This window comes from Rattus norvegicus, chromosome 19 (genome assembly GCF_036323735.1).
Source record: "Rattus norvegicus strain BN/NHsdMcwi chromosome 19, GRCr8, whole genome shotgun sequence".
NCBI lineage: Eukaryota > Metazoa > Chordata > Mammalia > Rodentia > Muridae > Rattus > Rattus norvegicus.
This window is the reverse complement of record NC_086037.1, coordinates 68,721,687-68,744,412: the sequence shown is the minus strand read 5'-3', so window position 1 is coordinate 68,744,412 and position 22,726 is coordinate 68,721,687. Positions and strand designations below refer to the sequence as shown.

Here is a 22,726-nt window from a genome sequence, read left to right as displayed (position 1 = left end):
AGAAAGCTTCACACTCGTGGGCTATGTGTCCCGACTTGGCTCATCAGTTGCAACCAAGGTGATGAGGGACAAAAGCCGGGGGTGGGGGGGAATGCATGGTGGGCCATAGGATTGCTCTGCGAGTGTATGAATGAAGTCCATTTGCACAGAGCAGAGAAGAAAGCCCTTGAAAGGGAAGCAGAGTCCCAAGAACAGACTTAAATCCTGGGCTGAGCTCTCTTTGAACCGGAGAGCATTGGTTTGGTTAGGAGGTTCCCCTAAAGGATCGCGTGCTGCAGACTTGGGCTGCCATGTTGCAGTATTCAGAGGCAGAGTTCTGGGAGGTGAGTGGATCCTATGCATTCGGGTTTATCCACTAGGGGATTCATACACAGCTTGGACGGTTACTGGGAGGTGACGGACACTTGGGAAGATGGAAGGTGGTGGTGGAGGCTGATCGCTGGAGGTGGGACCTTGAAGTTCTCTCTTGCTTCCTCTCCTAGAGGTGAAAAAGCTGTGCTCTACCATGCACTCCCCACCATGATCCGCCTGCCCCGTCACACACCCGGAAACAATGGAGCCAAGCATCCAAACTTGTGACTCAAACTTGTGAACCAAAGGGATCCTTCCTTCTAGGTTATTTTCTCAGTCGTTTTCTTTTGTTTGTCTTCATGGTAACAGATGGATGGCTCAGTCGTTAAGAGTCCGACCTGGGGGCTGGAGAGATGGCTCAGTGGTTAAGACTAGCTGCTCTTCCAGAGGTCCTGAGTTCAATTCCCAGCAACCACATGGTGGCTCACAACCATCTGTAATGAGATCCAATGCCCTCTTCTGGTGTGTCTGAAGACAGCTACAGTGTACTCACATACACATAATAAATAAATAAATAAATAAATAAATAAATAAATAAGAGAACGACCTGGGGAGAGGCTGGAGAGATGGCTCAGCAGTTAAGAGCACTGACTGCTCATCCCGAGTTCAATTCCCAGCAACCACATGGTGGCTCACAACCATCAGTAATGGGATCTGATGCCCTCTTCTGACAGGCAGGTGAGAATAGACCACTCATATACATAAAATAAACAAAACATCTTTAAAAAAAAAAAAGAGTACTACCTGTTTTTCTAGAGGCCCCGGTTCTATCCCTAGCACCCACTTGGTGGCTTACAGTCTTCCTTGCTCCAGTTTCAGGAGCTCCAATGCCCACTTCTGGCCTCGCAGGCACCAGACATCCATACGGAACCCAGACACTCATATAGGCAATGCCCATGCATTTAAACTCTTTTTATGTCTTAAATATATTTTCCAAGACGGGGTCTCTCTACATAGTCCTGGAAGTCCTTAAACTTTATGATGTAGACTAAGTTGGCCTCAAAATCACAGAACTCCACCTGCCTCTGCCTCCCAAGTGCTGAGAAAACCACAACTCATGGATGGAAAACACTAGCAAGGTTAGAAATGATCATTCTGACTTTATTCATTTGATACTAAGCCTTAAAGCCCTCTTGAGAGCGCCTGCACACTTGTCTCATACTTGTCTCAACCCACGGTCACTGCTTCTGCGGCGGCGGCAGGCTGCTGTCCTGTTCAGGGTGGTAGTCTGAATCAGAGGTGGATGGGACTTGTTTCCTCCCTTGAATCTTCTTCGCACTCGGGCTTATTTGGACATTAGAATGTGGTGAACATGGGTCTGCTTTTTTTGTTGTTGTTTTTTTTTTTTTTTTTTTTTGTTTTGTTTTTTTCTTCCGGAGCTGGGGACCGAACCCAGGGCCTTGCGCTTGCTAGGCAAGTGCTCTACCACTGAGCTAAATCCCCAACCCCTATGGGTCTGCTTTTTAGAAGCCAGTCTAGCCCACAAGATATGACGAGTGCAGTCAAATTTCTCTGGACCAGCCTAGTACCCTCCATAGAATGCTAAACAGTGGGGACCACCCACCTCCCCTTTCTGCTGCCATCCAAAGTCATGTCAGTTGTTTTACACTACCCTGAAGACATTAGTTCACTTTCTTTGTTCTTTTTCAGTGATGGAGCTCAGGGCCTTGCACGTGCTAAGCAAGTGCTCTACCATGAGACTGCATTCCTAGTCTGTCTGTCTTTTTTCTTTCCTTTCTTCCTCCTCCTCCTCCTCCTTCTTCCTCTCTCTCTCTCTCTCTCTCTCTCTCTCTCTCTCTCTCTCTCTCTCTCTTTTGTCAGGGCTTCGGTATGGCCCCCAGGCTGGCTCACTATTCTCCTGCCTCTGCCTCCTGCTCAGTTCTAGAGAGCTGTAGACAGACACCACAAATAGCAAAAATTTGCAACCAGGCAACAAAAGCTGAAACGATCTACCTCTAACCCTGGTTTCTTGGGTCACAGTACATCACAACTTCTATTCTATTCAGAATCTTTTTTGTAGGTTTTGAGACAAGGCCTTATGCAGCCTCAGAGACTGCGAAAGTGCTAGGATTACAGGTGTGCCTCCATGTCTAGTAACTAGTTATAAACTTCTTTTGATTGCAAAAACCATAGATCAACCTGACTAGCTTCAACAAACGGAAATGCAGTGAGGAGGTTCCTGAGTTTTTTTGAGGGGTAGGGGGAGAAGCCTGGCCTCTGGTAACCTCTGCATATCTGTGTCCTCCAGAAAATGGCTTTGTCAGACTAATCAGTTCAGGTTCTCAGGACAGCCACCTAGGCTGTGAACTACCCAGGAGTCTTAGCGTCTTACGTTCAGGTCTTTCACCCAAGGGTCCAAGCAGGTATAGACACAGGGGCATAGTTCAACTGAACTGCAGAAATCTGGGAGTAATCTGCTTACTGGAAACATCCTGGCTTGGACCTGCTTTTTCTTTGTTTTCTTCCTTCCTTCCTTCCTTCCTTCCTTCCTTCCTTCCTTCCTTCCTTCCTTCCTTCCTTTTTAAAAATGTTATCCTTCTTAAATGCCTTTCCTTTCCCATCTTCCTGCAGCTATTGCGTCAAGGTTTCTTTTTATAAAAAGCCGTCTGTAGAACAGGATTGCAACAGTAACAACCCTGTTGTTACTACATTAGAGCCAAGTCAGACATTTGCACCAGGTCCCCCGGGGTTTTATTATTTGTTTGTTTCTTTATTTTTACAAAAGTTGGCCTGTAGGTAATAAAGGGTAAGGGCCGGTGAGGCAGCTCATACCTGTTAATTTCAGCACTTTAGAAGTTGAAGGAGGGGTTGGGGATTTAGCTCAGTGGTAGAGCGCTTGCCTAGCAAGCGCAAGGCCCTGGGTTCGGTCCCCAGCTCCGAAAAAAAGAAAAAGAAGAAGAAGAAGAAAGAAGAAGAAGAAGGAAGAAGAAGAAAGTTGTTGAAGGAGGATCAGGAGTTCAAGACCAGCTTGGGCTCCGGAATGAGTTCTAGGCCTGCCTTGGTAACAGGAGATTTGTCTCAAAAAGTGGACAGAGGAGGGGAATGTATTAAAATAAAAACAACAATAAAAAAAAAAATCACTAAGGCCTGAGTACCCTGGCATTGTGAACAGGGAGGAAGAAATCGGGATACACGGTTTTGCCCTGAAAGGTGCTGCCTGCTCACAAGGCACAGGTTACACCTATATGGGAAGCCTCCTCCCGAGGCCCCCAGTAGCGAGTGGGCGAGCGAGCTGGGGGTTCACAGCAGCGCCCCAGGCGTGGGCTCAGGAGCGGGCGGGGGCCCGGCGGGCGCGCGGGGAGGTGCAGGCTTCAGGCTGGGGCGGCGCCTTCGCCTCCGGCTGCCGTAGGACCGCGGAGCCGCCGCTCCATCGGCGACATCTTGGTGGAGGACGTGCTAGGGGAAACGCTGTTCACTCGGTAGCTGCTGCGCCACGATCTCTGCCGACTTCCGGAGAGCGGAGAATAGGACACTCGGGAGGTAAGGCCGCGGCTCCCAGAGTCCCTGACTCCTCGCCCAGGAGGGTGCCTGGAACCTAAGATCCCCTGTCCCGCCACCTTGAGTCCGGCAGTCTTCACCTCTACCGGGTGGAGCAGACCCCAGGTGACCACCCACGAGTACCAGTCCACCTAGCACGGTCGCGTCGCTTGGAATCCCTCCTGATACCCCGCCCCCGCTATTACCTGAACTACGGGCCTGCCCAGCCCGGGACTCCGCCCCCATCAGGACTCTGCCCCCGCTAGGCCCCGCCCCTTCCCAAACACCCGTCACAGACACGCCCCCTCCCCGCCCCTCCTTGCCCTAGCCTCCGCCCTCCGGTCCGGGCGGGGCTCCGGGTTTGAACCGCGCGGCGGGCCGCGCCTCTGAGTCCGGTCGGGCCCGTAGGCGGCAGCGCGGAGCAAGCAGTCGGCAGCGCGCGGCACCATGTCCCCAGGCAGCGGGGTGAAGAGCGAGTATATGAAGCGCTACCGGGAACCGCGTTGGGACGAATACGCGCCGTGCTACCGCGAGCTGCTGCGCTACCGCCTGGGCCGCCGGCTGCTGGAGCAGGCGCACGCGCCCTGGCTCTGGGACGCCTGGGGCCCGGACAGCCCCTCGGACAGCTCGGCTTCACCCAGTCCTGCGCCCAAGGGCGCGATAGGGGAGCCCGCGGCGCCCTCCGCGCGGGAGGAGGAGCCGCCGGTGGGGGAGCGCGGCGCGGAGCTGCGGGACACGGAGGAGCAGGACACAGTGCTACCAGGTACGGGCGCAGCGGGTCGCTCCGAGGACCGAGCTGCGCGCTGCTCCGCTCTCTGGGCAAGCGCTTCCTGTTTTGGTTTGGTTTGGTTGGGGTTGACAGAATCAGCTTGCTGAGCTAAGCGGGGAAGGTGCAGGCCGCATCTCCGCCTTCCCACCCGGGATTTCCCTAATTTGGTGACTCTTGGCGGAGCCCTTTATGACCTCCAAGTGCCCCCTGGCTAGGGTCTTTGGTCGCAGGCAGTGGCCGGCTCAGTGAGCCCTCGATCCACCAGATGGCGGATCTGTTTGCTTCTGCACATCCCTCTTGGCGAGAGGAGCTTTTCATTCTAAAGATGACCGACTGAAGTTAAGAACAACCGAGCTGTCATTAGGGTCATGGTTGTCTGTGTGAACGCCTTGGCCTGGCCTCGCTGTCTCTGCAGAATGGAGTGCGTGTGTTTGTGAACGAGCCCTCTTTGTGTACGCTGGTCCAGCCTCACACCCTGGTTAGGCTGTGAGCCACTTTCCCGCCATAGCGGAGTGGGGCTGTCAGCAGAGAGCCCTGGAGTTTGCCTGGACTCAAGGCCGTGCTTCAGAACAACTGGACATCACTATGGTTGCCAGCCACCTTCGAGATCTTCTGAGGGTCTAGTGATGAAAAAGTTACTCAGTGACTGGTCTAGAAAGATGTATTTTCTCACCCGACCTTCAAACTCATAGGATGGGGCCTTTGTATTTAATCTCAGTTTTGTAAACAAAGCCAAGGGAGCTTGGGATCCATGGTCAGAGTCTGAAAGGGTCGGATTGCTTTGCTCTTGGTTCCCATGTTTGCCTAGTCTCAGTTCCTGCATGGCTCGGCTGCCTTCTTGTCAGCCGGTCGCTTGTGACGACCATCCTGATCCTTCAGTGATGCGGTTAGAAATTAGAGTGGCAGAAGGTGGTGGGGGCGGGGAGCGTGTCGCCCAGGTATTACAGAGCAAAATCTGTGCGTGCCATATGAAGACTGTTGACAGCACTTTAGTGTGCTTCGTGCCCGTGTTTGCCTAGTTAGGAGTGCACCGAGTTCATGATTATTTGGGTTTCCATGGAGATACAGAGCCCTCCCCAAAGATTCACAAAATCCCTGCTAAAATTTTTGGTGTGTGTAGGCATTGGGGGAAATAGATATGTCCCCGCTTTCAGGATCCTCCATCAGCACGGTTTTTTGCTGGCTCCTGTGGACCAGCGTCGACATGAGAAATATTCCTTATGAATGATGCTTTATGGTGCAGGACTGGTGAACCACTGATTCACATTGCTCTAAAATACATTTTCCTTACTTTTACTGCAAGGATTTTTTTTTCCAAGACAAGAGTTTCTCTGTGTAGAGGTGGCCGTTCTGGAACTCACTGTGTACACTAGGCTGGCCCTGAACTCAGAGATCCAGCTGCCTTTGCCTCTTGAGTGCTTTGATTAAAGGTATCTGTGCCAACACTGCCCAGGTGCCAGGACTTTTACGTGAAGAATCTTGTGGCTCCATGAAGCTTCTTACATGGTGCCCCCCAGCTGCTGTCTACTTGTCAGCTCCCTCTCCTGCTTTTTCCGTTTTTCTTCTTGGGGTACTGCAAATGCTCTCCCACTGAACCCCATTCTCAGCCCATTTTGTGTCTTTTGTTTTGAGACAGGGTCTCACTAAGCCACACTTGTCTTGAACTTCCTCTGTAGCCCAGGCTGGCCTCAAATGTATGACCCTTCTGTTTCAGCCTCCTGAATGGGTAGCTGGAATTATAGACCTGTGCTACTGGGTCCAAACACTTTTTGTTTGTATTCTTATTTGGGACCAGGTCTTACTGTTTTGCCCAGGGTGGCCTCAAACTTTTGGGCTTAAGCCATCTTCCTGCTCCAGTTTCCTGAGTAGCTCAGCCCACAAGTGAGCATTGGTACACTTGGCTGGTATTTACTTCTGTATACTTTTATCGCTGCTCCCCACCCCAGCCCCTTTACCTTGGGTCTTAACTTTATTTCTGCTCTTCTATACAGACAGACATGCCCGTTTCTACACAGTCTTCATAGCTACTGTATTCTGTGTGATATTAGGCCCATGGAAACTGGATTGGTGCTCAAAGCTGACCCACTTTGCTTCTCTGGGTCCTTTTTCTCTCTCTCACAATGTAGCCAAGTACAGTGGTTCATCATCACACGCACCTTAACTCATCCCCAGGGGCCACTGACCTACTTCTGTCTGGCCTGCCTGCTGCCCTTGTGGCAGGCTTGACGTTGTTGTCTAAAGAGGGCCCTTGGCATAACATCAGGCACTTCCGGCTTTCCGTCTCACAGGTGGGAGCAACCGCCATGTTTTGACTTACCCCCTCATTGGTAGAGGTCATCTGTTAGTTTAAGAAAGGATGAAAAGTTGAATTCTGAGGAAAAACAATCCTCCTAATTTTTTGAGTTTGTGATGACAGCTCTGTTTCTAAGACATCTGGAGGTGTTGCTCCATTGCTGTGAGTCCTGATCCTTGACTCAGACCGCAGGGGGACTGTTAGAATCTTTTGTCTGTCCTGACTCTTAGGAATTGATATGTCATTTGTTTTATGTGTTTACTGTTTTATGTGTATGGGGTTTTTGCTTGTATCTATGTCTATGTACCACGTGCATGCAATACTCTCAGAGGCCAGAAGAGGGTGTCGTATCCCCTGGAACTGGAGGTCGTAAACCTCTAGGTGGGCGCTTGGAATAGAACCTGGGTCCTCTGGAAGAGCAGCCTGTGTTTATAAGTGATAGGCCATCTCTGCAGCCCCCAAGCTATCTTTAATTCTGGGGAGTCTTGAATTATTTTATTTCATTGATTTCTCCTTTCCTGTATGTGTGTGTGTGTGTGTGTGTGTGTGTGTGTGTGTAGTTCATTTTATGGTGCTGGAAATGGAACTCAAGACTTTGTATACACTAGGAAAGCACTGTGCAACTGGCACATGCAACCTTGTTTCAAAAGGGGGAAAAGTATCTAGTTTGGCATGAACTTTCCCCCCATTTTGGAAACAGTTTTCTTAAGTAGCCTCAGCAGGCTTCAACTGTGAATCCTCCACAGCTGGAATCACAGGAGGGAACTACCGGCTACTTACAAAAAGTAATGGGTTCTTGCGGTGGGTACACTGTATCTTTTCTTGTCAGAGATATTAGAGGATTTTGTTTCTCTTTGTGTGTTTAGGGGACTGTATCTCCTCCCCTTCTTTGTTTTTGTTTCTTTTTGTTTATAATTCTGTATTGCTCTCTGGAGACTGTTTTTCAAATGAATGAGATCTGTTGGCTTTTTTTTTTTTTTTTTTCTTATTTGAGAAATGGCTGTGAATAGTTCTCTGGTAAGTTCCAACTGCCATGTTGGTGGTGGGAGTGTGTTGTTAGTAGGAATTCTGTACTTTTCTAGCTGACCTGTGTTGGCGTATTTGGTGGGGGGGCTACTTTAGTGGGTTCTATTATCTACCACCCTTCCGACCCTCATTTCATTCCAATCCCTTCTACTGCCCAAACACTAGGTAGGAGAGAAAGAGTTAGAGGGGAAAGTAGACCTCTTTAGACTACTTCCTGCTGATTAGAGGCAGTAAGTCCGGTCTTCGTCAGAATATTTCCAGTGTCTCTTCTCATCTCTTTGCTCATGACCACTTGACGAGCAGCAAGGGGGAGTAGCAGCTGCCCCAGGCCCTTTAAGGACTCTCTCATTTATACCCTCTCCAGAGTCCCCAGAATTAAACTGTCTACAGCTGGCAAAAAAAAATCACACCCCTGGTAGTGCATGAGGCAAATCATAATCACCTGCTGTGAAGCAGCTTCTTATCCCTCACTTGGGATCAGAGCAAAAACATATTCACATAACATAATTTTATTTTTTTAATGAAACTAAAACTCTAACTACACTTCTCTTGGGAAACTGGCAGACCACCTCCAGATTTATTTTTGGGATACTGGGGAATCTAACCCAGCTTCTCGCTGCTAGGCAACTGTGTCACTGCTGGTCTACAGCAGATAAGATGCTGGCCCACCAGCCTGTGAGACTGTCTCCAGTCCCTTATTCCACAGTCGCACTTTCCAGAGTACATTTGCTTTTGGTAAAGTTTACATGCGCGTCATTTTAAACAACCTGTTCAAAAATTAGCAAAGTAATCCTGCCCCGCTTCTTACTCGCGCCTACTCCTCGTTCTTCCTACATCTTGTCTCAGCATCTTTTTGGTGGGAGGCAGAAGCTTTCAGAAGGTTCTTTTTCTCCGAGGCGGACTCAGATCCTGTGATGCCTTTCTGCCTGCCTGCCTGCCTGCCTTCCTTCATCGTCCTGGGCTTTTTGAACATGGAAGCTTCGTGCAGGACAAGATTTCCTAACACAATGTAAAGTTGTTTCCTCTGCTTCACAGTTCACTGTCCTCTTTACTTCTCTCCCCGCCTCTTCTCCCTGTTGAGACAGGGTTTCTACATGGTAACAAAGACTTGATTTCACACTGTAGGAAGTCTTCTGGCTCGGATCCGAGTACCAGGATTACAGATCTGCCCCACCATGACCAGATTATTTTCTTCCTTTGTTGGATCAAACTTCTAACGTTTTAAAGTTAAGAATTCTATTTTATTACCTGGTGTGTTGGTGCAAGCCTTTCATTCCAGCACCCAGGAGGCAAAAGTAGGTAGATCTCAGTGGCTTCCAGGTCAGCCTGGTCTACATAATGAGTTCCACTACAGCCAGGGCTATGTAGTGAGACCCTGTCTGGATTTAAATATATATGATGTATATGAGTGCTTTGCCTGCATAGATATGGTCCCCAGGGAAGCCGGAAGAGGGCATCAGATCTCCTAGAACTGGAGTTACAGACAGTCCTGAGTCACTGTATGGCTGCTGGGAATGGAACCTGGGTCCTTTGGAAGAACAGCTGGTGCTCTTGATGGCTGAGCCTACGCTACTGATTGGAACTATGTTCTGCTTTAAGCTGGCTAGCTGGCGTTGCAGGTGTGAAATACTGCATCCATCTCCATGTCTTTTCTGTTAAAATATGTACCCATGGGTTAGTGAGAGGCTCAGTGCGGAAAAGTGATTGCTGCCAAGCCTGGTAACCTGAGTTCGATTCCTGGGTCCCACATGGTGGAATGAATGAACCAACTTCTCCAAGTTTTGTTCTAACATCCACATGTATACATGCATACACCACATACACACACACATGGGGGAGGGGGATAACCAGATGTCTAAGCCTGACCTATTTGCTCATATTTAATGCTGAGGCCTGAAAGTGCTCTGAGGGACCCAGATATGGTTGGTGTCCTGAGGTGGTTTATTGGCCTGTCTGTTGACTGTCTAAGAGAGAGACACGGGTGTTTCTCTGGGGCATTTAAAACTTACCCTCTGGGAGTCTCCTGGGTGTCCTTCCCAGATGGTGCCTCTCCTCTTGCCCCAGGGGAACCAGCCAGTCTGCCACATGCTTGGAGCCCAGGATGAAAGCTACAGAGAAGGGCCCTCTGTGTGCTGAGGCCTCCTGTCCTTTTAGGAAGGTATCACCCTGGCTTCTGTCATGCTGGCATCCCAGGTCCAGGACCCTGTGCTTCTCCATCTTTAGACGGTACTCTGGCAGTCAGGGAGGAGAGGGTTAGGCACTTTGAATAGAATGAAAGAAAGAGGCTGAACAGTGGTGTTTCATGCCTTTGATCCCAGCACTTGAGAGGCAGGCAGATCTCCATGAGTTTGAAGCAAGCCTGGTCTACATCGTGAGTTCCTGGACAACCAGAGTTTGAGAGTGGGGGTGGGGTGGGGGTGGGGAGACTATGAGAGGATTATCTACTGCTGCAAATATGAAACCCAGCCAAAGTTGGCACCACTCCTGAGGCTTGGTAGGCTCTGTGGGCTAGACACAGGCCCTTTTCCAAGGCTGGCACACCTTGTCTGATGGGCATTATCCTTGGCCTCTGCTGAGAGACCAGCTGAGCTGTTGCTAGATCAACACGTGCAAAGCTTCCTCCTATGCTGTGCCCTCCTCAGGGTGTGCAGATGGTCTTTGGTACAGCGTGCAATTAAACGGAGCTTGATGGAGATCCCCACCTTTCCAGTTTCTCTGTGGGTCAGACAGTGTCTTTCCCTCTCAACTTGCTTTCCTTAGAAGTTGCAGACGTCTGCTCAAGTCTGGAGTTGGGGTTCCCTGACCTGGTCCTCAGTAGAGATGTGTCTGTTGCTTTTCAGAAGGGTGTGTGGTGGGGGCTGGCTGCTCTGGGCCTTTGGAAAGAAGTCCACTGCCCTAGCCTTGAGAATCCTTTCCAGACTTAGCTTTTGTCTTGGGCCGCTCTGCATGCAGTGGCCCTCCTCTGATTAGCCCAAGTCTATGTTCCTGGCTTATCTGCTTCTCTCACTATTGAACATTTTGTGTGGTACCAATGCTTCCCCTGGCCTTCGTCATTGTGCCTTCTGGCCTTTACTGATTGGGATTTCGGGGAGGAAGAGATTGAAGTGCTCGTTTAAACAGAACCCCCTACTTTATTTTTATTATTTACCTAGCTGTATATGTATGCACATGCACATCCGTACGTGTATGCTAATGCACACGTGCATGCAGCTGCCTGTGCAGGACAGAAGCAGACATGGGATTTCATGGAGATGGAATCACAGTTGTAAGCTACCTATTTTGGTGGTGAAGACAGGTCCTCTCCGAGAGCAGAAAGTGCTCTTAACTGCTGAGCCATTTCTCCAGCCCCTGCTTCATTCATTCATTCATTCACTCATTCATTCATCTAGAAATGGGGTTTTGCTATGTATCCCTAGCTCTGTGTAGACCAGGCTAGCCTTGAGCGCACAGAAATCCACCTGCCTCTGGTGTGCTAGAATTAAAGATGGACTTCACGATGTCTGGACCATTTCTTTCTTTCTTTTTTTTTTGGTTCTTTTTTTCGGAGCTGGGAACCGAACCCAGGGCCTTGCGCTTCCTAGGCAAGCGCTCTACCACTGAGCTAAATCCCCAACCCGACCATTTCTTTCTTGATTAAGCTTGCAAGAAGTTTGTAAATCTGTTTAGTGTTTTGTTTTGTTTTTTACTAAACTAACTTCTGTCTATTAGCTTTGGTTTTTTGTGCTGAAAGAACACATTTATCTATGTGGTTTCTTGGAAGTCTCAGTATGTACCTCTGGATAGGTTGGAACTCACTGTGCAGTCAGGCTGGCCTCAAACTCACAGAAATCCTTCTACCTCTGTCTCTTGAGTGCTTACCACCACCATGCCTAGCTATTTTTGTTGTTTGCTTTTTTTTCTCTTGGGCTTTTTGAGACAGGGTCTCTGCATATACCTGGATGTCCTGAAGCTCACTCTGTAGAGCAGGCTGGCCTTGAACTCTCAGAGATCCCCCTGCCTCTGCCTCCAAGTGCTGGGATTAAAGCCACCGTACACTGATTTTGTTTTTTCTTTTTGTTTTTTGTTTTTGTTTTTGTTCTTTTTTTCGGAGCTGGGGACCTAACCCAGGGCCTTGCGCTTCCTAGGTAAGCGCTCTACCACTGAGCTAAATCCCCAGCCCCTTGCTTTGTTTTTTTTAAAGATTTGTTTATTTCATGTATGTGAGCACACTGTCACTGTCTTCAGACACACCAGAAGAGGGCATCAGATCCCATCACAGATGGTTGTGAGCCACCATGTGGTTGCTGGGAATTGAACTCAGGACCTCTGGAAAAGCAGTCAGTGCTCTTAACTGCTGAGCCATCTCTCCAGCCCCACTGATTTTGTTTTTAAGAGAGGCTCTTATCACATAGCCCAAGCTGACTTTGAACTTAAAGGTCCTTCAACAACCTCCCTAGGATCACAGGATCTGATACCTCTAGCTCAGGCTGGCCTCAGTTAGTATCCTGCTGAAGTGACCTTGAATGCGATTGCTTCCGTCGCCCAAGTGTGATTATAATAACTTGTGGTAAAATATAGAACACAAAGTTCACCATCTTAACCTTCTTGAAATGCGCAGTTTCTGGTGTGAATTTCATTGATGTGTTTTTTCTAACCGCATCCCACTGACCTTGGAGCTAGGCTGGTCCCCAGTGGGCTGCAGTGACCTCTGCTTCACCATCCCCAGCTCCAGTGCTGGGGTTACGGGTGGATAGCGTTGCACCTGACTCCCCCTGTGTGTGCTGGATCGGAACACAGGGCCTCAGGCTTCCACAGCAAGTCCTCTTACCCCCTGAGCCATTTCCCCTGTCCCTATGTGTGGTTTTAAATTCTCGTTGCTGCTGTTTTGAGACTTTATGCTCTGTGAATATTTGTTCAAATAGGATTTTAAAAGCATATACAATTATCATGTACCAAGCTGGCCTGAAACTCAGCCATATTTATAGCAATCCTCCTGTCTCAGCCTGCCTAGTGCTGGGGTTATGAGTGTTAGCCTCCACACTGGGCTCAAAAATGAAAGAGATTTGGAAGTTATTTCTGTTTGTGACGTCATCTCCCTAATGGTTGTGAGAATATGTTCGGTGTAATTTCAGTTTATGTTAAGTCCAGATCTGTAAATGTGGGAAGACTCTCCTTTAAGGCTTTGGCTATGAAAAGCTCGTATATGTTCTGCATCCGCTTGGTGGGAATGTGCCAGCCCAGCATCCAGCACTCTACCTGACTGCATTCTGCTTGCCCTACAGCTCTGTGTTAGCAGGTGCATTTTCCATAGCATCTACCATGGTGTTCCCGTGGCAATACTGAATGGCTGACCTGTGACATGTCTAACAGAGAAGCACAATCATCTCGTTTTACTTATTTTAATTCACTTGAGTTTATTTTTAATAGCCACATTGGACACAGGTTATTGTATGGGGCAGCTCCGCTCTAAAGCCTGGATTTATTTCAATTCAATGGTTCTCTCTAAAGCCTGGATTTATTTCAATTCGACAGTTCTCTCAGTTGGTGAGACAAGCATTGTAATCTTCCCCTGTGTCTTGTGGGAACTACTGTTTTTGTTTGCCTGAAAATACCTTGTTTTTGAACACTGTTCTTTTGAATAGGATCTTGAAAGCATATACTTAAATCTAATTACCATGTGCCAGGCACGGTTTTGAGAGTTTTATAAATATTAAAATTACGGCGATGTGTTCTATCTCGTTTCTTCTGTTTCTGTCCGTCCTTTGTCTCCTGCTGGGAATAATATTTTTTTCCCCTTAAGCACAGAGTGTAAGCACCCTTACTTCACAGTCTGTAGGTGATAATTTAAGTTCTTCAGTCTCTTGCTCCTGACCATTGTGTTTGTATTGTTTTCTCTTCCTGGGTGCTGGGCTGCCTCTGTGACACTCTGTGGTACGTGCCATGGTAATGCTGTGTGAAAATTTACTTGTGGGGGTTGTTTGGACTCTGGGGTCCTGCGTAGGTCCCTAGTTCCTGCAGGCAGTGGCTTTTATACTTCTGAGCTGTTTTGGGCCCTATGGGTAAGAAGGGTTGATTCACTGCTCTTCGCCCACCCGACTTGACCCCTGACCTTGTGTCCCCTCCCCACCAGAGCCTCACTGGTAAGCTGCAGGGTTTCTGGTCCCAGCAGAAATGTGGTGCTTCCTTAGGTTTTCTTCTGGTCTCTTTTTACTTTTCTAGACAGCCTTCCTTTGTCCTGCTCTTGGGTTCGTTCTCTCTCTCTCTCTCTCTCTCTCTCTCTCTCTCTCTCTCTCTCAATCCTTAGATAAGTGTCCCCGGGATCCAACTGTGCCCTTTTGGCTTCCTGTCCTATGTTCTTCCTGGGCAGTCCTGCATTCTGCCCCTAGCCCCGGCTCAGTCTTCTCTCTCAAGGTGCCTGTGGTATCCCCCAGCAACCTGCCTGGCTGTTCCATCCTCCCTTGGGTACCCTGGGTCCATAGATTGGAGGACCATCTGCTTAGAACATCCGTGGAGACCCGTCAGGTTCTTCTGCCTCCACCCCCACTCCTACCCAGTGCCAGCTTGGTGCCAGTGTGTCTGTTTACCCTGGTCTGTTCTCAGCTTTCCTGGCAGGCATTTGACGCTATTATTTTTATCCAGCTCATCTTAAAATAAAGACAGGACCACTTTATTTCTAAGCTTAACCACCCCCCTCCCCATAGTCCTCCGTGATTTCTAAGGTACAATCACCCCCCACCTCCAATCCAAGCTGGCACAGAAGGACTTTGTTTCCCTGGTGCCTCCTGCTCCTGGCCTGTGGCTGGCTGTCACTTGGTGTGTGCACGTGTCCTTAGAGCGTCTCATTGTTCTTGCTTCCTTTTCAGTGGACGTTCCCTCTCCGGGTCTCTCTCTGGTCTGCATAAGCTTTTTCCTCACAGAGGGCATTATTGTCCTCCCCGGCATGCTTTCCGGGGAGATCTGGAGGAGAGGAGGTGAAGAGATTGGAAATGCAGGTGGATGTGCCCTTCCTCATTCCCCATATTTGACTTCGAGGGTCCCGCCTCAGGCTTCTTTTTCTCTGGGCTTTGACTTTGAGGTTCCCTCTTTTCCTCATCCTGTTCTAAGGCGGGGAAGGGGAAGGGGAAGGGTACAGCGCCCAGTACTAGGGCAGTGAGTGAATGTAAGTGGAACCTGCTGTTCCTTCAGCCTGTATGCTTCCCTGCTGGGATCGCAGCCTGGCCTTGGGGTAGGTGTCAGACCCAGGTGTGGCCCAGGAAATGAATGCGTTCTTAGAGCTCAGGCTGAAGCTGAGGCAGAAGTAAAGGTTTCCGACAATCAGGCGTGTGGTCTGGATTGCCCGTGCAGGGAACACTGTCCTGTAAAGGAATATGAAACAGGTTCCCAGCCAAGGGCATCAGGGCTGAGGGTCTGTGCTCTGAGGGGACCCCGCTTTGTTCTAGCACTCTGTGTGGTTGTCAGGAAGACCCGAGCTCTGCAGCGACTGATGGAGGAGCTGTAAGTAATGCCAGAGCAGTGGGTGACTCACACGGAGCTCATACTTGAGTGTGCGTGTGTGTAGGAGGGAAGGAAACAGGCTCGGGAAGGACTTACGCAAAAATCACATAAAGGATGGCGGTATTAAAATGTCAAAAGGTAGGTAAGGGAAATTGAGACATTCTGGAATGTTCTTAAATGCCTGGTGTTCGACTCAGGTTGGGGTAGCCACATATATCCCCTCCCCCAAGACCCTCCACTCCCCAGGTCTGCTGACATCTTTCGTCTCCCCCCACGCCCCCACCACACAGTTTCCTCTCTGTCCTTGGAAAGGGTGTGCTCCATCTCATGGGGCAGGTACGGCGGAGTTCGTGGCAGCTAAGGTGGGGCTCCTTGCTTATATCTTGGTTCGGGAAACAGAAATCAGGTCAAAACTGGGATTGGGCTACAACCCATAATATTCATCCTGTGGCGACTCCCTCCCTCCATCAAGACTCCATCTCCCCGAGATTCCTCGACCTCCTAAAGCAGCACCCCCAGCATGGTCGAGTGTTCAAACTCAGGAGCCCTCGAGGACAGCACATCCCAAGCACAGCTCTGTGGCCCTGGCTCATGAGGTCACTCCTGTTTCAATGTCTCTTGCTGTTTGCACCGAGGATGCTGTAAAGGGTACAATGCCAGTGGCTGTGGTGACCACATCCTGTTGTGACAAGAGCCCTTGGACTCAATTGGACAACCACCTCCTTGTAGGCACAGATAAGGTTTTCCTCAATCAGTGTACATCACAAAAGGAAGCAGAATGGTCACACTCTAGGGAGTGACTTAGAAACCGATAGCAGCTGCCCAGGGAGGACAGCCTAGTCTGTCCCCAAAGAGGGGTGCCTTTGGGTGCCTGTGGAGGGAGCTCCTGCGGCGCACATGCTCGTTTGTAGAGTGATGGTGACTTCTGTGGATGGCCGTCGCGGTTGCTCTGGAATTGTTTTGGTTTAATGTTGGTAATTTGTTTCCATAGCTGGCTTTAAGTAAAGCCTGCAGAGCTAACCGTGTGACTGACTTGACGAAATTTTTATTATTATTTTTTTAACTTAAAAGTCATTATATATGAACTTGATGTAAAGTTTTCCCATCTCTTCTCGTCTCTTTTTTTCAAAAGCCCCACCAAAAAAGGACGTAGAAGAGAGACCTGAAGAACACAGGACAAAAGAGACTGACGGGGCACCCAGTGGCCCCGGACCTCGACAACAGCCCAGTGCCTTATGTGCCAGAGGAAGTAAGAAAGCCGCCAGAAGCCCCCAAAGATCCACCAGCAAAATAAAAGAGAACAAGCACCCGTTTGCCCTTTATGGCTGGGGAGAGAGACAGATGGACATGGGGAGCCAGAAGACACACAATGTCTGCGCATCGGCCTCTGTGCATGAGGTGTGCCTTGAACGGGGCCGTTCTAGCCATGAGCTGGCTTGGAGCGTTTCTCCAATGGCTGTGGTGCTCGGGGCCACGGGAGGTCCTTGGGTCATGTGGGGGTCCATGGAAGCCAAAAGAAGGGAGCTCTGGTCCTAGAAAGACGGAGTGGGCTTTGGTTGGCTGGGGCTATAGCCAGGGCTAATGGCTGCTGACGGGAGGAGGCAGCTGTCATTGTGGTGTGTGACGTTCTGTGACCTGGGCCACAGGGATAGCAGGAGCTGGAGTTGTCCCCTGGAGAGGCATCAGTTTCCCTCAGCTTTGGTAACCTGGTGTCCTCAACCGAGACTTTCTCCTTGGCTCTGACTACTTGACATCTACTAGGGACCTCTGTTGTCCCTTCTGACGAGATTCAAGCTTGCTGACTTCCTGTTTGTCTGCCGCAGTGTTTTCTTCCCGTGAGCTCCAGTCATCTAGCTCAGCCTTGGTTTGTCATTCTGTCGAGGCCTGAGATATTTCACACACGAGGGCCCTTGTTGTAGCCATGAGACAATTACTGTGTTAGCACCAGCTGAACGCCTTAAGAACAGGCAGGAAGAGGAAACGCAAACTCAGTTTCCCTGTGATGTTTCCCTGATGCAAGTTCCCGGAGCAGCAGCGTGTAGGTGGCAGATGCTGTTTATCTGAGGTGAAATCTGAGACGGGAGCTGCTAACAGAGGATTCTCACAAGTCCCTGGGACTGATTTAACTAATAAATTCCCCTGACATTATATATAAACTCCTCTGACATTACACGTACACAAACACGAGAGTGGGGGGGTCTCATGTAGCCAAATTGGCCAAACCTAGTATGTAGCTGAGGAGGACCTTGAACCCCTGATCCTCTTGCCAGATTCAGGGATTTACAGGCTTGTGTGCTGCACCTGGCTGCCCTCCACATTTTTTTTTAATTTATTTATTTATTATATATAAGTACACTGTAGCTGTCTTCGGACACACCAGATGAGGGCATCAGATCCCATTATAGATGATTGTGAGCCACCATGTGGTTGCTGGGAATTGAACTCAGGACTTCTGGAAGAGCAGACAGTGCTCTTAACCGCTGAGCCATCTCTCCAGCCCCCATGCCCTCCACATTTTTAGTGCCGTGTTTTAAAGCATGCTACATAACTCTTTGACCTGCTTAATGTAGAGGGGGGCCCACGGTTTTCTGTAGCTTGGTGTGGTGGTACCCCATATCATCTTGGTGCTTTGGAGGGAGAGCAGAAGGATCCCCGACATTTATAGCCAGTCTGGTCTATGTAGTGAGTTCCGGGCCAGACAGAGCTACATACAAGATCCTCCCTCAATAAAAAACAAACCAACCCTAAAACAGCAGTTTTCCCAAGCTGGACCTAGATTAGATGCAAGGTAGATGATTACCATTTCTATCTACACTTTTATCTTTTAATTTTTTAAAAAGACTTATGTATTTATTATATTCTAAGTACATTGTCGCTGTCTTCAGACACACCAGAAGAGGGCATCAGATCCCATTACAGATGGTTGTGAGCCACCATGTGGTTGCTGGGATTTGAACTCAGGACCTCTGCAAGAGCAGCCAGTGCTCTTTTTTTTTTTTTTTTTTATTTACTCATTTATTATATATAAGTACACTGTAGCTGTCTTCAGATACACCAGAAGAGGGCATCAGATCTCTTTACAGATGGTTGTGAGCCACCATGTGGTTGCTGGGAATTGAACTCATGACCTCTGGAAGAGCAGTCGGGTGCTCTTAACCACTGAGCCATCTCTCCAGCCCAACAGCCAGTGCTCTTAATCACTGAGCCATCTCTCCAGCCCCCTATCTAAACTTTTTTTTTTTTAAAGATTTTATTTTATTGTATATGAGTACACTGTAGCTGCCTTCAGACACACCAGAAGAGGGCATCAGATCTCATTACAGATGGCTGTGAGCCACCATGTGGTTGCTGGGATTTGAACTCAGGACCTCTGGAAGAGCAGTCGGTGCTCCCAACCGCTGAGCCATCTCTCCAGCCCTAAACTTTTATCTTTTAAAAGTACCTTTCCTTTTTAGTCATGTGTATGCGTGCGTCTGTGTGCGTGAGTGCTGGTGCCCTGGGAGGCTGGAGGCATCAGATCTCCTTGGAGCTAGAGTTACAGACCGTTGTGAGCCGCCCAGCTTGGGTTCTGGGATTTGAACTCAGGCCCTTTCCAAGAGCAAGAACTTACTTGTTCTTGCCTCAGAGGCATGTCTCCACCCTAAATCTGATTTTCTGTTGCTTATCTTTACTGTCCTTGGTAATGGGGTGTAACAAGGACAGTTTACTCCGAAGCAAGCATTGATGCAATAGACTGGTGGTGCTTGGCTCTTTTCTTGAGGAACTCAGACTGGTAACCTAAGGCAGGGCCTCGTGGACCTCAGGCTGACACTAAGCTGAGCTTTCTATGTAGCCAAGGCTGGCTTTGAACTTATGATCCTCTTGGTTCTACCTCCCAAGTGCTGGGCTTATAGGTGTGCACCACCAGGCCCAGGGAATAGAGCCCAGGGCTTGATATGTGCTAGGCTGCACCAAGCCATTTCCCCAGACTTTTAGTTATTTAGGTATTCTTTAAAAGTCGGCTCTAGGGGCTGGGGATTTAGCTCAGTGGTAGAGCGCTTACCTAGGAAGCGCAAGGCCCTGGGTTCGGTCCCCAGCTCCGAAAAAAAGAACCAAAAAAGAAAAAAAAAGTCGGCTCTAACCCACTTAGCTACTACCTTTCTTTCTGACCTTTCTGTAGATTCATGAGTCAGCACTTCGAGCCAAGAATAGAAGACAGGTGGAGAAAAGGAAGCTGGCTGCCCAGAGGCAGCGGGCTCACTCGGTGGATGTGGAAAAGAACCAGAGGGTAAAGCCGTCGTCTGCGGAGAACCCGTGGCTGACAGAGTACATGCGGTGCTACTCGGCGAGGGCGTAGATCCTGGGGCATCCTCTTTCAAGTGTTCGTGCCAGCGAAGGAAAACAGAAACTAGCTAATGACACCACATACGGGTGGGAGAGACTGACTGGTCCTGCAAGGCGGCTCCCCTTAGGAAATTCCAAGAGATGGTTGTGCTTTCCTGATGGTTGGTCACCTGCCTTAGTGGTAGGACAGACTGTGGAAGCCATAGATGCTGGCTTGTTTACGAAGACAAATCCCCAAGTCTTGATATCCTTGTAAGAGTTTTCTTTTAAAGATTTTAATCTTTGGAGATACCCACACCGAGTGCCTTTAACCGGCTCTAGGCGCTTCCCACCCAGCCCTCCCGTAGTCTAGTCAGAGCTGCCCTTTCTGATCAGCACCACATTCCACAACTGGCAGGGCATCCCGTCCACTGTTGAGCATTCAGCATTCAGCATTCGGCATTCAGCTCGAGGTTCGCCACGCCCGGAGCCGACACCCAGGAGAGCAGGCGTGGTGATCCTGGCTGTTCCTGACGAGTTTCGGCAACTGCAGAACGATTACACTTGATAGATTTCGTTTCACCTCACCTTCACATAGACTGTGATATTTAAGAGTTTTCTGGCCAGAGCGGGGGTGACCTCTTCTCCCTTAGACGTTTATTTAATACACAGTTTAATGTTTCTGGTACATTCCAGTGAGCAACGTGCAGAGCATGTTTCAAGCAATGGTGACATTCCTCTAACTGCAGTCTGTCCCTTACGTCTGACCTGCCATTCCCTCTTCTGAGATAGCGGATGAAGACATTGAGAACTCTGCAGTGACATTTAAATGAACTGGGTTTGTTTGGCCTGTGGGGATGGGACCAGCAGACACCGCCAGTGTGTCCTTGCCTGTGGTGTGCTTAATGACGGCTTTGTGCGCGGTGCTGCTAGTCTAGGTTGAAAACCTGATGGCTTCATCTCTGGCCCGGTGATCTTTGCTGCCGTACTGTGGGAGAATAGGGCGGGCGCTGGCCTGACTGTAACGTCCTTCCTTTAATAGGGAACCGCTGTCAGGGTTTAAGAAAGAAAAGGGTTTTAAAGAACGTGTGTTCCCATGAGAGGGGGGTGCCTTCGACACCCTGTAGAAGAGAATTCCAGAAGGACGAGCACTGTGTTCTTCCTGAGAGACGGGGAGATCTGCCTGCACCCACTCAGCATCTGAGCTTGCTGGGTAAAACCCGGTGTTGGGCGTGCGGCTGAGCATTTATTCCCATGATATTTTTACCCTGGGTTTTTGAATATGGTAATTTCTAGGACGCAGACTGATTTCATTCCACGTGAGATTGTCACACGATGTCATCTGAAAACTGTTATCAGGCTTTGAAAATGTATACTAAAGAATCACGAGTGGTTTTTTTTTTTTTTAACTTTTAAACTATTTGCCTAGTTTTGTATAGTCCCCCATGTACAGAGCCCTCCCCTCTGAGGTGTATATTAATTAAAGAGTAAGTTCTACATGTTGTCCAAATACAACCTTGCTAGTGATAACTGTGTTAACTGCCTAGTCCCCAAATGTCACATAACCAGGGTGATTGGCACAGTAGCCCAGGTTGTTGAGAACTGCTCTTTGTAAAGCCATACCTTGAAAAGCCTACATTCCCAACATCATCAAAGCGCACCTGACAATCTCAGAAAGACAGGTCGGGGAGGGACACAGGACCCCGACCCTGGCCTTCAGACTTGCTCAGAAAACAGACGTGCATCCTTCTGCATATGTGTGTAGAAGTGCAGGCTGAGGTATGTTGAGAGGTCTGCTGGTGTCTTTACCAAATTCTTTTTCTTCTTTTCTTGAGACAGGGTTTGTCTGTGTAGCCCTGGCTTGTCCTCAAATTTTGTAGACCAGGCTGGCCTCAAACTCGGAGATCTGCCTGCCACTGCCTCCCAAGTGCTGGGATTAAGACTTGCCACATCCTTTTTACACAGAGCACAAATGATCAGTACTTTGGAGAACATTTAAACATTCGCACACCGCAAATAAGTCAGTATGAATTAGCGGTGACTCCCCACACCTGAGTCCCTAATGTTTAGGGGTCAAATTTTCTCCTTTTTAAAAAGATGGTGATTACTTTTTGAGCCTATGAAAATTTTAACGAACCTTAACAACTTTTTCCTGTTCTAGGAGCAGTGAGATAATTTAGAGTTAACTTCTATGCTGGAAACATCTGAAAATGTTTGAGAGATCCAGTCATATTTAAAAGAAATGATATACGAGTCTTTTTAAAACATCTGATTTTAAGGTCTTAATTAAAACAGTTTTCCATAAGCGTTTTTGTTTTCTGTGCTGCTTTTTCTTTAGGATTAGACAGACTATTGAAATAAGGATGCCCAGCTTGGCTACAATGACAAGAATGAGAAGAAAATAATAGGAATGTATTCTTAAACGGTGTGTTTAACACCTGGGTTGGTTATGTGTCTGCTCCTTCTCTCTGCCCCCACAGAATTCCTAACATGTTTATACAGTTTTGCAGGTAATCTTACCCGCTCACAATGCCTGTGTCAGCTACCAGGCAACATCTTTGCAGTTGTGTCTCCCTGAGGGTTGCCTGCTAATTCAAAGGTCTGTGCTCACACTAAATTGCAGGCAAGGGAGTTGTTGTTGAAGGCTTCGTATCCAGAAGACTTCTCCCATGCCGGGAATGCAGCTGAGTCATAGGTGTTTGCTTGACATGGAGGAGGCACTGGGGTCTCCACATGGCAGCACACAGAATTCTGCAAAGCCTTTCACGCTAAAAACATCTTTCAAGAACATCTCTGCAAGAGGAATGAGACTCCCTGACCTGGAGGACACGGGGAAGCGTTATCGGAGAGGGCAGGAGAGGCCCAGCACAGGTGGCGGCGAGGCTCCCTTTCCTGGTAAGTTCACTGCTCAAGAAAAACAGGATCGCTGCATGGTCTACTTTCCGGATTAAACCGGTGCTATGCCATGGCCAATTCTGCAGTTCTGGGCTCAGGTAAGGTCTTTGCTATGTACTCTGTGGCCAATATAAATGCAA

General features: G+C 48.8%; 1 protein-coding gene across 3 annotated transcripts; it reads left to right on the top strand.

Annotated features, from left to right (window-relative positions):
• The first annotated feature begins 3,504 nt into the window (after positions 1-3,504).
• Ccsap (centriole, cilia and spindle-associated protein) lies at positions 3,505-21,996 on the top strand. 3 transcript variants are annotated; one of them, XM_006255811.5, is made up of 4 exons: positions 3,505-3,831; positions 4,237-4,591; positions 16,522-16,787; positions 19,549-21,996. In XM_006255811.5, the coding sequence occupies exons 2-4, from the start codon at positions 4,276-4,278 to the stop codon at positions 19,723-19,725; spliced, it is 759 nt and encodes a 252-aa protein (XP_006255873.1). In that variant the 5' UTR covers positions 3,505-3,831; positions 4,237-4,275; the 3' UTR covers positions 19,726-21,996. The 3 variants fall into 3 exon arrangements, with proteins under 3 accessions (XP_006255873.1, XP_063134141.1, NP_001100911.1); XM_063278071.1 differs by having other exon boundaries at positions 3,510-3,831; positions 4,157-4,591; NM_001107441.1 differs by lacking the exon at positions 3,505-3,831 and having other exon boundaries at positions 4,197-4,591; positions 19,549-19,956.
• Positions 21,997-22,726: the final 730 nt, after the last annotated feature.